This window comes from Sciurus carolinensis, chromosome 8 (genome assembly GCF_902686445.1).
Source record: "Sciurus carolinensis chromosome 8, mSciCar1.2, whole genome shotgun sequence".
In the NCBI taxonomy this organism is placed as follows: Eukaryota; Metazoa; Chordata; class Mammalia; order Rodentia; family Sciuridae; genus Sciurus; species Sciurus carolinensis.
Genome location: NC_062220.1, coordinates 125,902,415 through 125,919,255, shown reverse-complemented (window position 1 = coordinate 125,919,255; position 16,841 = coordinate 125,902,415). Strand labels below are relative to the sequence as shown.

At 57.1% G+C, this 16,841-nt stretch overlaps 1 protein-coding gene across 2 annotated transcripts in view; it reads right to left on the bottom strand.

The window, feature by feature from the left end:
* Positions 1-16,841, bottom strand: part of Grk3 (G protein-coupled receptor kinase 3) — a 112,711-nt gene that overhangs the window by 32,867 nt on the left and 63,003 nt on the right. For both annotated transcript variants that reach the window (XM_047561223.1, XM_047561224.1), the window contains 5 exons: positions 12,964-13,025; positions 9,344-9,395; positions 7,736-7,827; positions 5,379-5,478; positions 865-943 (listed from right to left, as the gene is read on the bottom strand). In XM_047561223.1, the coding sequence (XP_047417179.1) occupies positions 865-943; positions 5,379-5,478; positions 7,736-7,827; positions 9,344-9,395; positions 12,964-13,025 (385 nt within the window). The remainder of the gene's footprint in view (positions 1-864; positions 944-5,378; positions 5,479-7,735; positions 7,828-9,343; positions 9,396-12,963; positions 13,026-16,841) is intronic.

Sequence of the window (16,841 nt, the reverse complement as noted above, 5' to 3'; positions counted from 1 at the left end):
GTTCCTTTGTGTTTTTGGCTAGATCTGGCCCTCAGTCAAACACTCAGAATACTGTCAAACTAGCTGGGCACCGTGGCGCCCGCCTCTCATCCCAGCAGCTCCGGAGGCTGAGGCAGGAGGATCGTGAGTTCAAGGCCAGCCTCAGCAACCTAGGGAGGCTCTAAGCAACTCAGCAAGACCCTGTCTCTAAATAAAATATTTAGAATAGGGCTGGGGATGTGGCTCAGGGGTTAAGCACCTCTGGGTTCAACTCCTAGTACCAAAAAAAAAAAAACAAGAAAAAAAAAAGAAATATAGTAAAACTTTGAGTGAACTTCAAAACAGAAGCAGGCCTCTGGATATCTGAAAGACAGCCTTCTCATCTCCGCTCTTGTTACTAAAACCACTTTGAATAGACACCAGGCCACCTACTCCCTTTCTAGTCTTAGAAAGCGACTTTTCCAGCTGAAGGGACCTTGGTGTTCTCAGGGTCCTGGTTCATAGTTTAGATGAGGGACTCAGTGCTGCGGATACGGAAGGCAGGCAGATGCGTCTGAGCTCAGCACTGGCCCTGCAAAACTGGTGTCCAGGCGCACGCCTACCTTGGGCCTGCATTCTTGTGGGGCGTTTCATTCCTAAGACCTGAGACCCAGGAACTGAGCTAATTAAAGCCCCAGACCAGCTGCATTCCAGAAAGTCAAATTTCACTACCGAGGTTTCATGAGAATATTTTCTAGAAAATCCAACTTCCTGGGGAGAGACTGGCAGGCCCGGAGGGAAATCACGATCCACGGTGTAAAATGGATTTTAGCTGAAAACCAAAGGGTGGAAGCAGGGCAGCCTGGGTCTGGGCAGCGGCTGCGGGGTTGGGGCTTGGGGGCTCACCGTTCATCAGGTCCAGGATGAAGCAGAGCTTATCCGGGGTGTGGAAGGCGTAGGTCATGCACACGATGAACGGGCAGTCCTGGGGGAGAACAGGGCGGTGAGAGGAGGGCGGGGCCGGTCTACCGCTGGACCCTCCCCGCGCAGCCTCAGAAGAGAGGTCCGCGGAAGGCCCAGGGGAGACGCAGGTGCACCCCGCCCAGCTGGACCTGGAGCCTCCCTCGGCCCGTCCACCGCGACCACGCGGATCACATCTTCTCTCACTTTTCTTTTACTGAGCCACATCCCCAGCCCTTTTTTTCAATTGAGACCCGTCTGCTGGGAGTGTACGATAGGTCGGCCGCTTCAGCAAGCCCCTGGGTGGGATTCGCCAAGGCTGAGCATCACCTGCAAGCGCCCCGACCCACTCCAAGGTAGACACCGGGAGCACCCGGCACGTAGATGCACCCAAACCCCTGCCCAGGAAGTTAGTAAGGGCACTGCTCAAATACGGCCCAAACCAGGAAACACCTCAAGCATGTCTCAGCACAGAACCGTAAGAATCTTCCTACGGCAGAGCGCTGTGGGGCAGGGTGGCGAACATCATCTGCAGAGGGCTCAACACGACGTGTGGCAGGCTTAGCAGGTCACACGCGGTCTCTGTCATCTAGTCCCCTGGCGGGTAACACAGACTCGTCTCATGCTTGACTCTGAGTGAGAGCCCCACACAAAGAGGGGCACATTTTTTTGTAAGACGACATCAGGAGAGCTAAGTCACAGCGTTGGAAATCTGGAGGGCAGGTGAGCGTGGGCGTGGGGTCAGCGACCGGCAGAGCAGCGAGGAGGCCTCTGGGACACTGGTGACCTCGCTCCTGTCCTGGGTGCTGGAGACCCACTCCCTTATCCTTGGGGAAGCCCACCAGCGCTCCGGCGGAGCCGTCCAGATTCTTTACACGCAGCGTGTGATCCCCACTGAAGTGATTTGAATTTCAAGATGGCAGAGACTATTTATATCCACTTTCTTAACAGAGACGGCAAATCATTAAATTCCCAAGGACATGTTCGAGTTCCCACGGAATAATCTGTAAACCAAACTTGCACTGTGAAAACCTCTACGTAAAGGGCATTTCAGCAATTTTGAGTGGACACATTCCTGTGTACTAAAGACTCGTGAACTTGAACTCAATTTCCATAAATGTTGCAGAGAAAATCACTCCAGGGTGAACTGTGAACTTCATTCGGTGTTGGCCTTGGTTTCCCTTAGAGTCTGTCTCTTCTGGTTTCAAGATTTATTCCACTGTAGGTCGGGCTGTCCCTCTGCTGGAAGTCCTGGGGTCATCTATGGCCTGTCCTGCACGGAGCCCACCTGTCCTCCTCCAGACCTTCCCATGACCTTCTGCAGATGGCTGCCCTTCTACGTCAGGCATCGAACTTCCTGCCTGAAGGGATTCCCCAGGTACCCTTGCTCCTGCAGAGCAGGGAAGCGGGTGGACCCAGAGCTTGGTAAAGCCAGGGTCTTCCCCAGCTCGAACTGGGAACTGCACCCACGTCACCAGGGGGACACGCGGGCTTTCCGGGGGATTTCCGAATCTCGTGGCGTAGGGTCCCTCCAATGCAGGCCCTGAGACAAGGGCAGAAGGTCCAAGTCTCCTTAAGATGTTACTAAGATGGGGTGTGAATTTTAGACCTGGAATCAGAGGCCTCTGGACTAGGAAGGACTCAAAAATACCCACCTGGTCCGACACCTTGATTTTAAAGACAAGGAAGCCAGGGTCCCCAAAAGCAAACGCCTTGCCCGAGGCCCCAGAGACACCTGGCAGCCAGCCAGGGTGCGAGCCCCTCTGCAGCCCTCTCCAGAGTCCCCTCTCGGCTCTGTTCCTGGGAGGAAGCTTCCCTACCAGCCCCCCCGCCAGCTCCTCCAGCCCCCTCACCAGCCTCAGCCTGGACCTGCCCAGACGTGGCCAAACTCTAACACGACCGCCCCTGCCCCTCACAGAGCCTCCTGCGGGGCTGAAGGCTGCCCCTCCACCGGCCAGTTCCCTCCCAGCCCCGGCGCTGTCTCCCACAGCTCCGGCCTCGCCTCCCTCTGCGGCAGTACAAGGCCAAAGCGGGAAAAGCGGCCTCAAGCAGCAGCGCCAGGCCCTCCAGGCGCCCACGCGGCCCCTCCGTGAGCTCGCTGCCGGTCCTCCCGGGGAAGGCAGGCTTTCCCTGGTTCTCAAACGTGCGTGCCTGCCTTTCTCCCACGTGAGCACGGCACAAGCCAGCTGGAAACGGGGAGTCCCACTGCCTCCTTAGTGGGTGGAGGGTGGGAGCAGAGGGGGGTCAGACACAAGTGCAAATAGCAGGTGCCAGTGCAGCTCAGTCTCCACCACAGGACACGGGGCACGGCACCCGATAGCTCTGCCCCCCCCCCCCCGGGGTGTATTTGAGCTGAGCATTACCACAAGTTCACAAAAGCGGCCTCTGATCCCCAAACAACAATCACACAAGCTGGGCACGGTGGCACACGCCTGTCATCCCCGAGGCTTGGGAGGCTGAGGAAGGAGGATCGCGAGTTCAAAGCCAGCCTCAGCAACAGCGAGGCCCAAAGCAACTCAGTGAGACCCTGTCTCTAAATAAAATACAAAACAGGGCTGGGGAGGTGGCTCAGCAGGTGAGTGCCCCTGAGTTCAACCCCTGGAACCGAAAAAACAAACAAAAACAATCCTATATAACTTTACTTGAACTCTTTAGGTTACATTTTATCTTTATAAAATAATTAAAAAAAAAAGGAATAGAGTGTAATATTTAAATAAAAAAATATAAATAATTCTTTTAAATTAGTTCAAAGCAGCAGCCCAATATAACCCCATTTTTAAATTTATTCCCTTAAGGTCACACCAGTGAGAAATCAAACAACTTCTTAACCAGATTCCCCCTCATCTGAATATAATAAATATTAAAACGCTACATGAAAACTGTCCTCACGTTTCTCCAAACATCAAAACATCTTCTCCAGCGGCCTTCTTGAGAATAAACATCCAAGGCTCTGAGACAACCCATTAAAAATCAGTATTTCAATGACTACCAAGGACTCCAGCAACTGCGTGCACGTGCGGCACTGGGGCCACAGATGAGGCCAACAGCACCCAGGAGGCCAGGCCGCGCCCGCCTGCCCAGCAGGGCGCAGACCGCGGGCAGCCACTCCGACATGCTCCCTAGCTCGCGCACGCCCGAGGAGTCTTGTTTGAGAGGCTTCAGGCCGCAGGTTGGAAGAACAGAAGCCTGTCATTAGGAACCTCTGAGCCACGGGCTTCTCCTTTGCTACCGTTCAGCTGGATTTTGCTATTCCTTTGCTGCAACAGCACACAGGCCTTCTAGAAGCACTTACAACTGAGGCTGGGAGAACAGACCGTGATTCGATCAACACAGGTGACAGGCACACCGCTTCACCCGCGACACGCGCTGACAGGAAAGCAGGGCTGGCCGGGGCGTCAGGAGACATCTGGCCAAGGAATGAAACCCTTCCCCCCCCCCCCGCCCCCAGCCTCAGGTCCCTGGCTCGCCAGTGGACAGGGATTCTTTGATGGGCCATTAAAATTGGATTCTTTCCAATCCTCTGGTGAGGTCGGCTGGGCACGATCCGGCGACGTGTAGAAGCCCCCGCCTGCGTCCCTGAGCAGAAGCCTGCGGGCTGGGTGGGGTTCCAACATCGAACCCAGGTGGGCTACACAGGAAGAGCCTGCCTGCCCCCGGCCCGACTCCCCTCCCCCAGCCAGGAGCCGCTGGCGGGGGCCGCAGACAGGCTGTCCCGGGCAGGTCGTGGACACAGTGGTCTCTTCACACACGAATACAAGCTGAAGGTGTGTGTGGGGGGTGCTGGGTTGTTTTCTGCAGAGCCGGCGATGGAAGCCAGGGCCTGAGCGTGCCAGGCAAGTGCCCCACCCTGAGGACACTGCAGCCTCGAAACCGAGGTTTCGTTTATTTATTTATTCATCTTGGTACTGAGATTTGAACCCAGGGTTGCTTAATCACAGAGCCACCTCCCCAGCCTCTTTTTCTTTCTTTTGTTCTTCTTTTTTGTGCCCCCCTCCCTTCTTTTAATAATTCAAGACAGGGCCTCGCTAAGTTGCCGAGGCTGGCCTTGAACTTGCCGTCCTCTTGCCTCAGCCTCCTGAGATGCCCGGATCGCCGGTGTTCACCACCACCCCCGGCAAAGCCGAGGTTTGGATCCGTGACAGCACTGGCCACACACAGCAGTCAGAACGGGAAGCCGCTTTGGAAATGAAGACGACACCCGGAAGGGGTCATTTCCCTAAGTGCTGCGCTAAAACTGAGCCTGGCACGTAAACAAGACCTGAAATGGGGGAATGAGCTGCGGGGTGGGGACGTCGGAGGCCCCGGGGGGCGGGGTGAAGGCTGTTACACCCCCCCGACTGCCAGACTCAGGAAGACCACCCAGGACTCGTCCCACCCTGTGGTCAGCAGAGGACATAAGCTGTCCTGCTCTGAGACGGACAGACAGACGTCAAAAGCAAAGAGGAACGAGGGACACTTACCCCTGTGCTGACGAGGGACAGCATGATCCGCTCGTTCAGGGCCAGCGTCTCCCCCTGCTTCATCTTGATCCGCTTCTTGTCCAGGCACTTCATGGCGTACCTGGAAGCACAGACACTTCTAGAACAGGCCCCGCCGCAGCTGCCTCTGACCGGCGCCAACGCCACGCAGCCGGCCGCAGCCAGTTTCTAAAGATGGAGGCGACGTTCGGAGAGTGAAAACAGCACCCGTGTCACGGAGGAATACTGGCTCTGCAGGTACCGGGGGGACACCTAGCGGGACTGTGGACGTCTCCATCATCCCAGGGGCAGAAGTCCCAGTTAAAAAGAGCATCAAGCAGGCGATATGAATGACCTTGGGGCATTGCTCCTGCCTACGAGGGGTGCGTGGGGCTGTCACCAGGCAGGAATCATGAATCAGCTCATCAGTGGCCAGCCTCTGATGAGGGGGCGCAGAGCCAAGAGCCCCACACTGGTCTCTTTTTAATCTCGATATCTAACTTATTGTGAAACTTCAAATAATAAATAAGATTTGCATATCCGTGGTTAAAGCTCGTGGAGAAGACCACTGACAACCAAAGAACTTCATATCAATGACGCGCAGCCAGGGGGTCTGGCCGATCCCACAGTCACCCGGAGCCTTGTGGCAGGGCTACCGAAAGATGAAGGGCCCTGGTGGCCGAGGCTTCACAGGAGTTTCAGGGACCGACAGTTCTTGGTGTGTGACTACGAATTTCCCGCTGATGGCCTCGAGCTTGGAGCTCAGGCGCACGTGGTCTCACGGGCTGGGGCCCAGAGACCCACCAGGGCTCATTAATCAGAGCTCAGGGCGGCTGAGCCAAGTGCCCCAGGTGGACGCCCCTGCCGCCTTCCAGGTGTCTCCTGTCAATCAACAGCCGCTAATCTGCCTCATTAGGGATGAAATACAGGGAGCGCACGGAGCCGTGTGTTCTTCGAACGGTTCGTGTTCACGAAAGGAATTTCCAAAACACCTCGCTTGGCGCCTACTGCCCTCTGCTGAGGTTTCCACCGGGCCCGTCTGTGGCAGCTGGGAGCGGCAGCGTGCCCAGCACACCCAGGCCCCGGCTGCGGGGTGGGCACAAGCCCTCTGGGGCTTCCTGAGTGTCAGTGGAAAAAATAATTCGGGAGGAAGAGATGAAGCCATATAATTTACTCTGCGACACCATGCGACTTGTGGATGTGTGGACTACCACCAGGAGCTGACCCGAGGAAACCAACCAACCCAAGTGAAGGACGCGCAAGTGACAGTTAACGGGCGTCCGGCAGGACCAAAGTCCCCGGGCCAGCCCCCAACGGGCAGGAACCAAGTGTGAGTCTCTCGACGAGCCACGTCCACCTGCTGCTTTTACAGGCCAGGGTCCAGAGGCACAGAGGCCACATGTGTCCAGGACAGCGTGGACCTGACCTGCTCCCCTGGTGTGACCCCAGGACCCTCCCCTGGACGGCCCGGCTGCCCCGTCTCAGCACCACCCAGACTTCCAGCTTGGGAGCGCCAGGCCTCTGGCTCACCGCTGGGTGTCCCAAGGCAGGAAGGTGGCCAGGGGCACACACTAGGGACAGGCAACTCAAGTCCCAGTGACGAAGAGCCTGGCGACAGGAAGTACGGCTGGGCAGGGGCTGTGGACACCCTGTGGGCTGTGCCGGGGCGGCAGGGGACGGGGTGGGGAATGAGGTGACCTCCGGTGCTCCTTCCGGCCCTGATTCTGTGACAACCTGAGCTTTGCACACGGCTCCACCTGGCCTGCCGCTCCCACTGCCCACCACCTGGTCCAACCTGTGCGGGTCTGTCCTATTCTCTGCGCTCAGAAACACACTCGCCTCCAATGGCAGATGTTCCCCCCAAGGCCCTCGTGCGGCCCAGCGCTCCTCCCTGGGAAGGGGCGGAGAGGAGGGAGCCCTAACGGTGCCCTCCCGGCAGGATGTCCCCCCTCCACCCCAGACAGCCAAGCCACAGCAGTCCTCACGCGGGGCCACCCCTCCCCCCGGGCCAGTCTTTATTTAGAAAAGCAAAGCCCAGGATCCCTCACAGGGCCACCTGGCGGGGGCGGGCAGAGCGGGCTCCTCGGTCGTGGGGAATGGCTCCTCCTTCCTCTCTGGACCTGCTCCTCACCCCAGCCTGATCCACGGTGGGTGGGCACTCTGCATCGCCCTTGGCCCGGGGGGCAGGCTGGCCAGGCTACCTGTTCTCACTCTCGCCGCTGAACCTGTTTCCTTCTGCAGGAAATCACCTCGGGAAGGAGATCGTGGCGTCCCTATTTCTACACAGGGACTTCCTTTGGATGCAGGCAAACACTTCTCTGTACTAGTTCCGGTAAAAGACGTGAAGACGGAAGGCTTACATTTTTCCAGTGTCCGCTTTCCGGCAACCATATACTTCCCCAAATCCGCCTCGTCCAATGATCCTATGTACACTGAAGTCATTCATAGTCAGCTGTGAAATCAGAGCACAGAGTGAAAAGCTGAAATCACACACCACACAGCAGGTCGTCACGGAGATTCTTTTCCATGCGAGATACATGTCGCAATTCCATTGCGGGATCCCTCCCCTCCAGGACCGTCCCTAGGCTGAAGGATGCGGTGCACAGCGTGAGATTGTCCCTGACCCCACCCCCCCGCCCTGCCTCCCAGGAGCACAGGTCCAGAGTGGACACTAGCGGGAAGAGGACAGAGCGGGATCCAGTCCTCGGCCACCTGTGCCACCTTAGATCGCCAGACACAGCGAGTGTGGGGATCCAGAAGTGGGAGAAGCAGCCTCAGCTACGGAGGCCCGGGGAACCCAACAGTTCTGAGCTGCCACGGCAGGAAGGGCCTGAGGCGGGGGCGGGGGGCTCTGTTTTCAGAACAGTGGGCCACGGGACCGGGAGGCCCAGCAGAGGCGGCCACGGGAGCTCCTGTCAATCACATCAGGGGAGGGAGAGGGCTCCAGCTGGGCCCGTAGCCTGCAGCAGCCTGGCCCAGCTCCGTGCCCGTTGGAACGTCTCAGCTGCTGCAGCTGCGACAGCGTTAGACAGCGCAGAGCAGAGAGGATCCTGCCTCCTGGGTAAGGGGTGTCAGGTCACCGCAAAGGCCAACTCACAGACACATCCCAGCAAGTTGAGGGTGAGAGTCTCTCAGGGGCCCCCCACCCTGGGAGTGTCACATCCGCCTCCCGTCAGCCTGCACCTGGACCCCGGGCTTTGTGAGGGATTCTGAGTCCCAAGGACCCCAGGTCAGCCCAGGAGCAGCGACTGAGAGAACCCCCAGGGTAAAGGAGGGATCGCAAAAAGTGCGTTATTGCTTCTTGCTTTTAAATCCTGCCGGCAAATGTGCTGTCAAGGGGAGGTTAGGGGAAAAAAAATCCAGTCCACTCCTTTGCCCAGTTCCAGGCCTCGTGGACGGAGGGGGCTTGGAGACCCTGCGCTGGGGACGTGACGTAAAGAGGCCACCCTGGACCCACTGACACGAGAGCTAAGAGACGAGACCCCTGAAAAGGGGGGAGGAGGGCCTGTGCCCCAAGTCCACGTCTGTCACCCCACAGTGACTGCAAGACAAGCCCCGTTCTGCTGATGACATCAGAGTCTCTGAGTAGACCTGACTGTAGTGTTACATCCCATAAAAAGCAAAAGAGAAGAAACTGGAAGAATGGAGAGAGACGGGAATGTGGAAGTTGCATTAAAGAGGAGGTGCGTATTTTTAGTATCATATTTGTCAAAGGGTCAATTGCTGCTTAAAATACCCCTTTTTTCCGTCAGTAAGCACGTTGGCTATGAATGTGAGACGGTTAACCTCCAGCTGTTTGCGGGGGGCGGGGGGTGTTCTAACACACCAAGGAAGCGGTAGGACATCTGTTCACCCCTCGGGCAGTGGGGTCCAGAATGAAGGATTTTCTCACGGGCCGGGGAGGGGGGGGCAGGGAGCCACGGGAAGTTTTTATTTAAAGCAGGAAAAAGTAAAAAGATGATACTCACATGAATATTTAATTCTACGTTTTTCCACTGACAAAATCTAGTGAATTTGTCGCTGAAAGAGAATATAAAAATAGTTACTGAAAAATTAAATGGCAAATCAATCGGATGTATAGAACAATGCTATCAGATACACCAGATCGGCACGATTTGGGTTGTTTCTGAAACAGGGCAATTTTTTTTGTGGGCAATTTATTTCTGTGGTGGGGGCGGGATACTAGGGATGGAACCCAGGGGCTTAACCCTGAGCCACATGCCCAGCCTCTTTATTTTTTTATTTTGAGCCAGCTCTCACTAAATTGCTGAGGCTGGCCTCCAACTAGAGATTCTCCTGCCTCAGCCTCCCACGTCGCTGGGATCACCGGCATGGGTCACCCCACCCCGCCCAAGTTTTCTTTAATAGCTTTTTTTCCACAAAGCATTGACTGGCATCCTTAGCTTTAGTTCATGATTAAAATAAAATAATAACTTTAGTTCACACGGATTAAAAAAAAAATCCACGTCTCTTCAGCCATCGCAAGCTACACTGAGATCTGTCCTGGAATCAGGACTGTCCCACGGGGACGAGCCACACGTATAGTCTGACTTTGATGACGTATTCCGTGCACCCATGGAAACACCACCACTCCGACGGGAGCCCCAGGAGACCCCCCGTGAGCTCCTGCACATGCCTGTTCACACCCGTCTCTGGTGGCTGGTGCGTCTTCTGCATTTTACCTTAGACCAGTCACACTTCCCGGGCTCCGTCGCTGCGTGTGGCTAGCGGCTGTCTTATTGGACAATGTGGCTCCAAAGGACACAAAAAATCAACGTCTACACATAGTTTTAAGAGCAGCCCACACTGGAACGCGGGCTCCCCGCCAGCCGGGTCTGCTCACCAGCAACTTCCCAGGCTCCACTGGGACCCCCACTTGCCAGATGAGGAGACCGAGGCCTCCCGGTGGCCTGGCCTGAGAGCGGGCAGAGCCACGCCGCAGCCCAGAGCATCTGCCCCCAGACTCAGGCTGGCTCCCAAAGATACAAATGGTGCAGAAGAGGGGCCCAGGCCCAGGGCGCAGAGCTGCTCCCTCGGCTGCGCGGTCTGCTGCGGGACCAGCGTCCTCACCCAGGAGGGAGGAAGAGCGTCCACCCACTCCCACCCTACAACGGGCCACCTTTAGGGGTGGCTACTCCTATCCCCGAGCCACCTTGTGCCAGGCGTCTGCTAGCGACCGACCTTCACGGGGCGGGCTCAGTGCATGAGGCCGAAAAAATAAGGAGATAAATTCACACGTAAATATACAAGGATGGGCGGGGGTGGCCGCTAGGCTGATTCTGGCGAGCAGAGGATCTTTCTGGAGATGGCTGGGTCCCGTCTGGCCCTGGCGAGGTTCCTGGCTGGGCACGGGATTTGGGGTTCTTAGAATCAACAGAGGGAAAAGGAAAGAAACGGGGTAGGAGACGCTCTCCTCAAGCGCAAGGTATTTATCAGCATCCGCCAAGGAGAACATCGGAGACCGCCAGCCATCACGATTCCCTTGGGACTTCGTTGACAGGCCTTTTAGGAGTGAGCATCCTTTATGGATATGGTAATAATCAAACCAAAATCCAAAACCGGAAGAATTCTTTGTCATCACCTAGTGACCTGCTTCCGTGAATCTAAAGCGACGTCCGAATGTCCTCTGCCCCCGACGTCTCTATGAAGTGGTGGATTAAGGGGGAGCTTCGAGGCGCTCCAAACGGCTCTCGAGAGCGTGGCGTCCGCAGAGGGCACAGCTCCCCCTGTGCGGCCTCCGCACCGATGGGCCCACAGCCCGCCTGCAGGGTCCCTCAGTCTGAGGGGCCACTCACCCGCTTCTCTCACAAATTCTGGACTTCAGAGCTGGTGACGGGTGATCTGACACCTTTGGAACTTGCCTTGGAGACCTAACCAACCAGGGAGAGGGAAACACGCATCTTGCCCAGTAGGCCCGAGTCTACTGTGAATGTGCCTCTCTGGGGGGCAGGGGGCCCCCTGGCTGTCCAGGCTCAGCTCCTCCAGCCGGTGACCTGAGCGCTCATTATTCCTAATGAGTACCTGGGGCAGAGGGACATGTTGTGACCTTCAGGCCGCCAAGTCCTGCAGACGCCCCCAAAGTGCCTCAGGAAGCCCCAGGTTAAGGGCCCAGCAATGCCTGGTGGGAGCAGCGAGGGTGGGAGACCCGTTTTCCGCTCTGATGTGAAGCAGCCTCCGGGCTCCCGAGCAGCTTTGCTCCTGGGCCTCAACCCGAAGGCATGGATGGGCCTCCTCCCAGATCCAGCCTCCAGAACCCACCCTGCACCCTGCCCTGGCTCAGGAGGAGGCAGAGACAGATCCTGCCAGCTGAGGGCGTCCTCTCTCCTATCACACCGCAAAGGTGGGGAATCACCTTCCCCAGCGAGCCCCCTGGGGCCCCAACGAGATCACCACAACGCCGTGAGTACGGAGGGCAGGTGCTTTTCAAAACCCCGAACTCCACACTCTGGACCTGACGTGGATTTTTTTTTTTTTTTTTTTAATTTGAGAATTCATTAACACAAAAGAACTAAAAGGTGTATGGATTTTTTAAAAAAATAACTTATTTGCATCAAACCGTAAGTGCTTCCAAACAGGCAGCGTGTGCTCCTGACACTCCAAGCAGCTGCACCCGCATGGCTGACTGGGGAGGAAGAGGACCAGACCACGCGAGCCAGCCTGGGAGCAAGGGGCAGTCACCCAGCCCAGGGAGCAGACACCAGGGAGAAGCCGCCTGCCACTTAAGTACCATCCCCGCCTCTTCCCTCTTCCAGGGGGATGACATCAAAGCAAGGTTGACCCACAGGACGGAAAGGGCGATTTCTGAGCAGCTGCACGCGGCTCCCGCCGTGAGAGACCATCGTCCCGGCGATTGTCTGGAAATGAGCCGGGTGTACGGAGGGAAGGGCGGTCGGGGTGCAGGCAGATTTGTTTTTAGAAAGTCCAATTCCGGTCGCACGTTATGACACTGAAGCTGGCCGGGAGGTGACTGGAAAGACAGAGGAGGGCAACGTCCTGTGCCAGACTCCAGAACTCTGTGACCAACACAGCTACGGCCCGAGTGACGGACGGGGACCTGTCCGTCGTGTGTGCCTGCGATGCACAGGGTCACAAACCCGCATCACCTCGGCCTGGCTTGGGAGCCGGCCTTCAGCACCCCAGCCAGCCAATCCGGTGACAACCGGCGAGCGTGCGTTAGCCAAGGCCTCACGACCAGACACGTGAAACGGGAGGTCCCCTACCTACTCCAGTCACAGTTCAGAACGTGTCGCCAGAGACCTGAAACTCAAAGGGAGGCGAGGCCGCATGAACCCCCAAATTATAACACAAAATACTGAGGAAACAGTCTAGCCCAGCCTGGCACGTGGGTCACAGCCAACAAACACCTGTTGAATGAATAAGTTAACACATTTAAAAAGAATTTTTTTTTTTTTTTTGCAGCGCCAGGCAGGGGCTGGACCCCAGGGCCTCGCACGCGCTAGGCAAGCGCTTACCACCGAGCCGCAGCCCAGCTGGTTTCTCACACATTTTAAGGACAGCACAGACAGAGCAGAAGGACAGACACCCACATAATACTAGATTTCGTATATATATGCATAAAGTTTCATACCTTTCCATAAATTTTTGAAAAATGTCGCCTCGAAGACTTTCACAGATTTCTTCTATGTATGGCTGGAAAGGACGGAAAAGAAATTCCATGCTGTGTGAATGGGAATGAATTAAAGTAAAAACACAGACCAGCGAGACTCGGACAGGTGAGGTCCCCAGCCGCGCGCTCCCGGGACGCTGACCTCTAGGGAACCTTCTGGGTGCTCGCCCAGGGTGCACACAGACTTAGCACCAGCACGACTTATGTGACGGCATCTCCACCAGAGGCCACCAGGGCAGGGCAGGCCTGCACCCTGGCCACTGTGACCCCGCCTCACGGGGCTCCCGGAAAGTGGCTGACACTTTCTAAGTGACCGGGACTCGCTGGGTGAACCTGGAGGTGGCTGATGTTCTCGGTCACCATCTCGAAATTCCTGATGAATTCTGAACAACGGGCTCATTTTGGACGGGGCCCGTGAGTTAAGCAGCACATCTTATAAACAACTAAAAAGCCTCTGCGATCTGTCTTCACACTGAGGCTTAAAGACTCAATGCTGACAGAGCAACAGAGGGAAATTCCTTTATTTAGTGACGGGAGCCATGGGGTTTCTACCCCTCGGAATGGTGAGGGAATCAGAGGAGAACCAACCCCGGCCCTCTGGCACCCGGAGGCTCCCGGGCTGGAGAGGCGCATTGCCCGGCCTGACAGGGATGGCTTCCCCGGCGGGGGGCGGGGGGCTCCCTTCGCACATTATGAAATGAACAGTGTGGACTTTTCTGTTTCATGGATGACCTCTGAGTCAAGAACAAGAAAAAGGCAAAGGGCCCTATTTCATAGTTCGACAGTTAATTAGATCTTTGGGGGGAAATCTTTTTTTGAGGGGGTACCAGGGATTGAACCCAGGGGCACTTGACCCTTGAGCCACCTCCCCAGCCCTATTTTGCATTTTATTTAGAGACAGGGTCTCCCTGAGTTGCTTAGGGCCTCGCTTTTGCGGAGGCTGGCTTTGAACTCGAGATCCTCCTGCCTCAGCCTCCCGAGTCACTCAGATCACAGGCATGTGCCCCCACACCAGGCTGGGGGAATATCTTGATACCCGAAATTCATTAAACAAGGCAAGACTTGAAATTTCCTGTGTCTTCATATATCACCCTGAAAGTTTAGGAGAGAGGGTGAGCAGACCAGGAAGGAGTCTCCACGGACTGAGAATAGGAAGACTGCAGGAGCCACAGCAAGTAGACGTGCCCATGAGCGCCCGGGGCTGCTCAGGGGACCCTCTCCCACCACCAGAGGAGACTGTGCTGGTGAGGATAGGCCATCGCTGTCCTGAGAATGGTCCCTGAAACCACATGGACTGTGTGCTCCTTGGTGAATGACCTCTGAAGTTCTTTCCAGCACCGAAACCCCCCAAGGACACATCTACGTGCGACCTCCATCTCGGCCGAGTCCTTTAAGTCCCAAGAGGCTCAAGAGACTCCAAAACACAGAGCAGACCCAGCGCTACTCACCATCTACGAAGGGCCAACTCCAGCTCTCGCGGGCTTTCTAGTTACAGAAACCTCGGCCGCTGCCTCGCTGTCGCCTTTCACCCAGCTTCCCGCCCTTTCCGTCCACAGACGGCTTCAGGAACTGGCCACCAGGACGCCGCAGCTTCTCAACGGGACCGAAACCCCCCCCTCCCCCCGCATGCCCAGGCAGCAGGGCAGGAGCCTCGTGCAGCTGCCAGTGACCGTGCGGCTCTCTGGTCCCCAGCTCCCTGCACCTGCAAAGGCGTAGTCACGACTGCTTCCCGAGCCCACCGGGAGGACCGAACACACCAAGGCCGTCCCCAGAGCACAGGGCCGGGCGCCGCTCAGGCACGCAAATGCCGCCAGGACCCCTCCCGGGGGCCGCCACCACGCCTGCCTCCGCACTTAGGTCTCCAAAGTCATTTCCGTGAACAAAAGGAATTCAGCAAAAAGCGCTGCGTTTTTGCCCTCCGAACAGTTCTGCCAGACGGTGGATCCCACCAACGCGCTGGTCGGCGCACGTCCACAGCCAGGAGGCCCAAAGGCGGCTCCTGGCCACACTAGGGCCACGCGCTGATAGGACTCCTCACTGGAAGGCGTGTGGCATCTCCCGGCCTGCGGAGCAGACTCCTCCCTGCCACCGCAGCGTCACCACGCCACCACGCCTGCATTTGTTTCTTAATGAACCAAACGAGGAAAGTGTCGCCGTACAGGGACAGGCTGGAGAAACAGCCTCTGAATGGCAGTGCGCGCAGGTGCCGTCCCGTCTCACCTGGAACAACCTGGCTCCGACGTCGTCTGTGCCGGAGGAAAAGCTGACCCCGAATGAGAACGGCCTGACCGTGTCCCCAGGGTCACTGGCTGGAACCTGGTCCTCCACGTGGAACGGGAAGGCGGGGCAGCCCGTCAGAGCTGGAGCCCGGGGCAGGGGAGCAGGCGCCACGCCGTCCTCTGGAGGGAGTCAGCAGCCCTCCGGGGACGCCGGCCGGCTCTCACCAGAGCTGCTACAAAGCGCAGCGGGCCTCCCCCCGGCCTCGTCCCTCCTGTCTCGGGGCGTGCCCTCTCCTTCCTGCACCTCCCTGCCACCGCGCCACAGGCCTTGAGGTGACGCAGCCACCAGGCCCCGCCAGAGGCTGCTGATGGGAGGTCCAGTCTTGGACTCCTGGCCTCTAAACCACCAAGTTAAGCGAACCTCTTTTCTTCACGAATTATCCAGGTTCAAGCATTTCATTAGGTTAAAGGGAAGCTGACTGCTGTGGCGGGTGGGGTAAGGGAGAGCCGAGCGGCCTTCACCGAGATGGACCGCAGAGCTTTGCACCCGTGGCAAAGGCAGCTGAGAACCGCCATTCTGGCAGGAAAACAGCGCGGGGACAACACACAGAGCAGACAGTACGGTCGGAGCGTGGACGCTGCGAAATCTGATCAGAGGCCAACGTCCAGGCAGGACTGGGGTGGGCAGGCCGTGAAAAGCGACCTTATTCAGAATCTTCCAGAGCCCCCGTGAGGGACAGGCCCACCGCCTCCCTCACAGACGAGGGAACCGGAGCGGGAGGCCGCTTCTGCTTCCCCTCAACTGAAACTCAGCTGCTAACCGATTCCAGAACCTGAGCTTAGGACGCCCTGGACGCTGCAGCCGGGTCCTGTGTTTTATGGAAAGGTGACACCCGATCTGTGGACCGTCCAACTGCTCCGGGAGCCAAATCAGTATCTTCTCTGGATTTTGCAGAGAGAGATACTATCCTAAGATGACAAATCCAAAAGCAGCTTACCTCCCTGTGACTGACCGGAAAATCCAAGAAAAGGGAAAATCGCTTCCATGTATGGAAATCATTACAGTGACCAGTGGTGTTCTTTCATTTTTTTTTTTTATAATTTCTAGAAACATAAAAACTCCCTTATCCATCTGAGAACTGCTGCCACCCCTACAGAGAACACGGGATGCCCAGGCTCCGGGGAGGAGCCGCCACACCCAGGCCTAGAGCCGGGGACCAGCTCCCCAAGCCGTGCTGGGCGGAGGCAGGAGCAGCTGAGGGAACGGGGAGCCTCCGGTGCGACTCCAGGGTGGCCGAGGAGTCACCCTTGATTCCTGTAAAGCAGATCCTGCTTAATTGGGAGGGTGATCGCTGCGAGGACACATCCTGGGAAGTCACTGTTCACCACAGGTATCAAAGTGCCAAACGCGGAAGGGCGTCTCCTCCACTGTCTTACCTGGGTGGGTTTCTAGAGCGTGGAGCCACGTGGGACCGTCTCAGGGACCCTCTCCAGGGAGTGCACCACGCTCGTCGGCAGAGGCGCCCGTTTCAATGAAAAGGCGAGTGGCACTGAGCCCCAGCCGGTCCCGACGAGGACCCAGCCTCCAACCTGTCCTCTAGGGCACGCGCACTCGCAAAA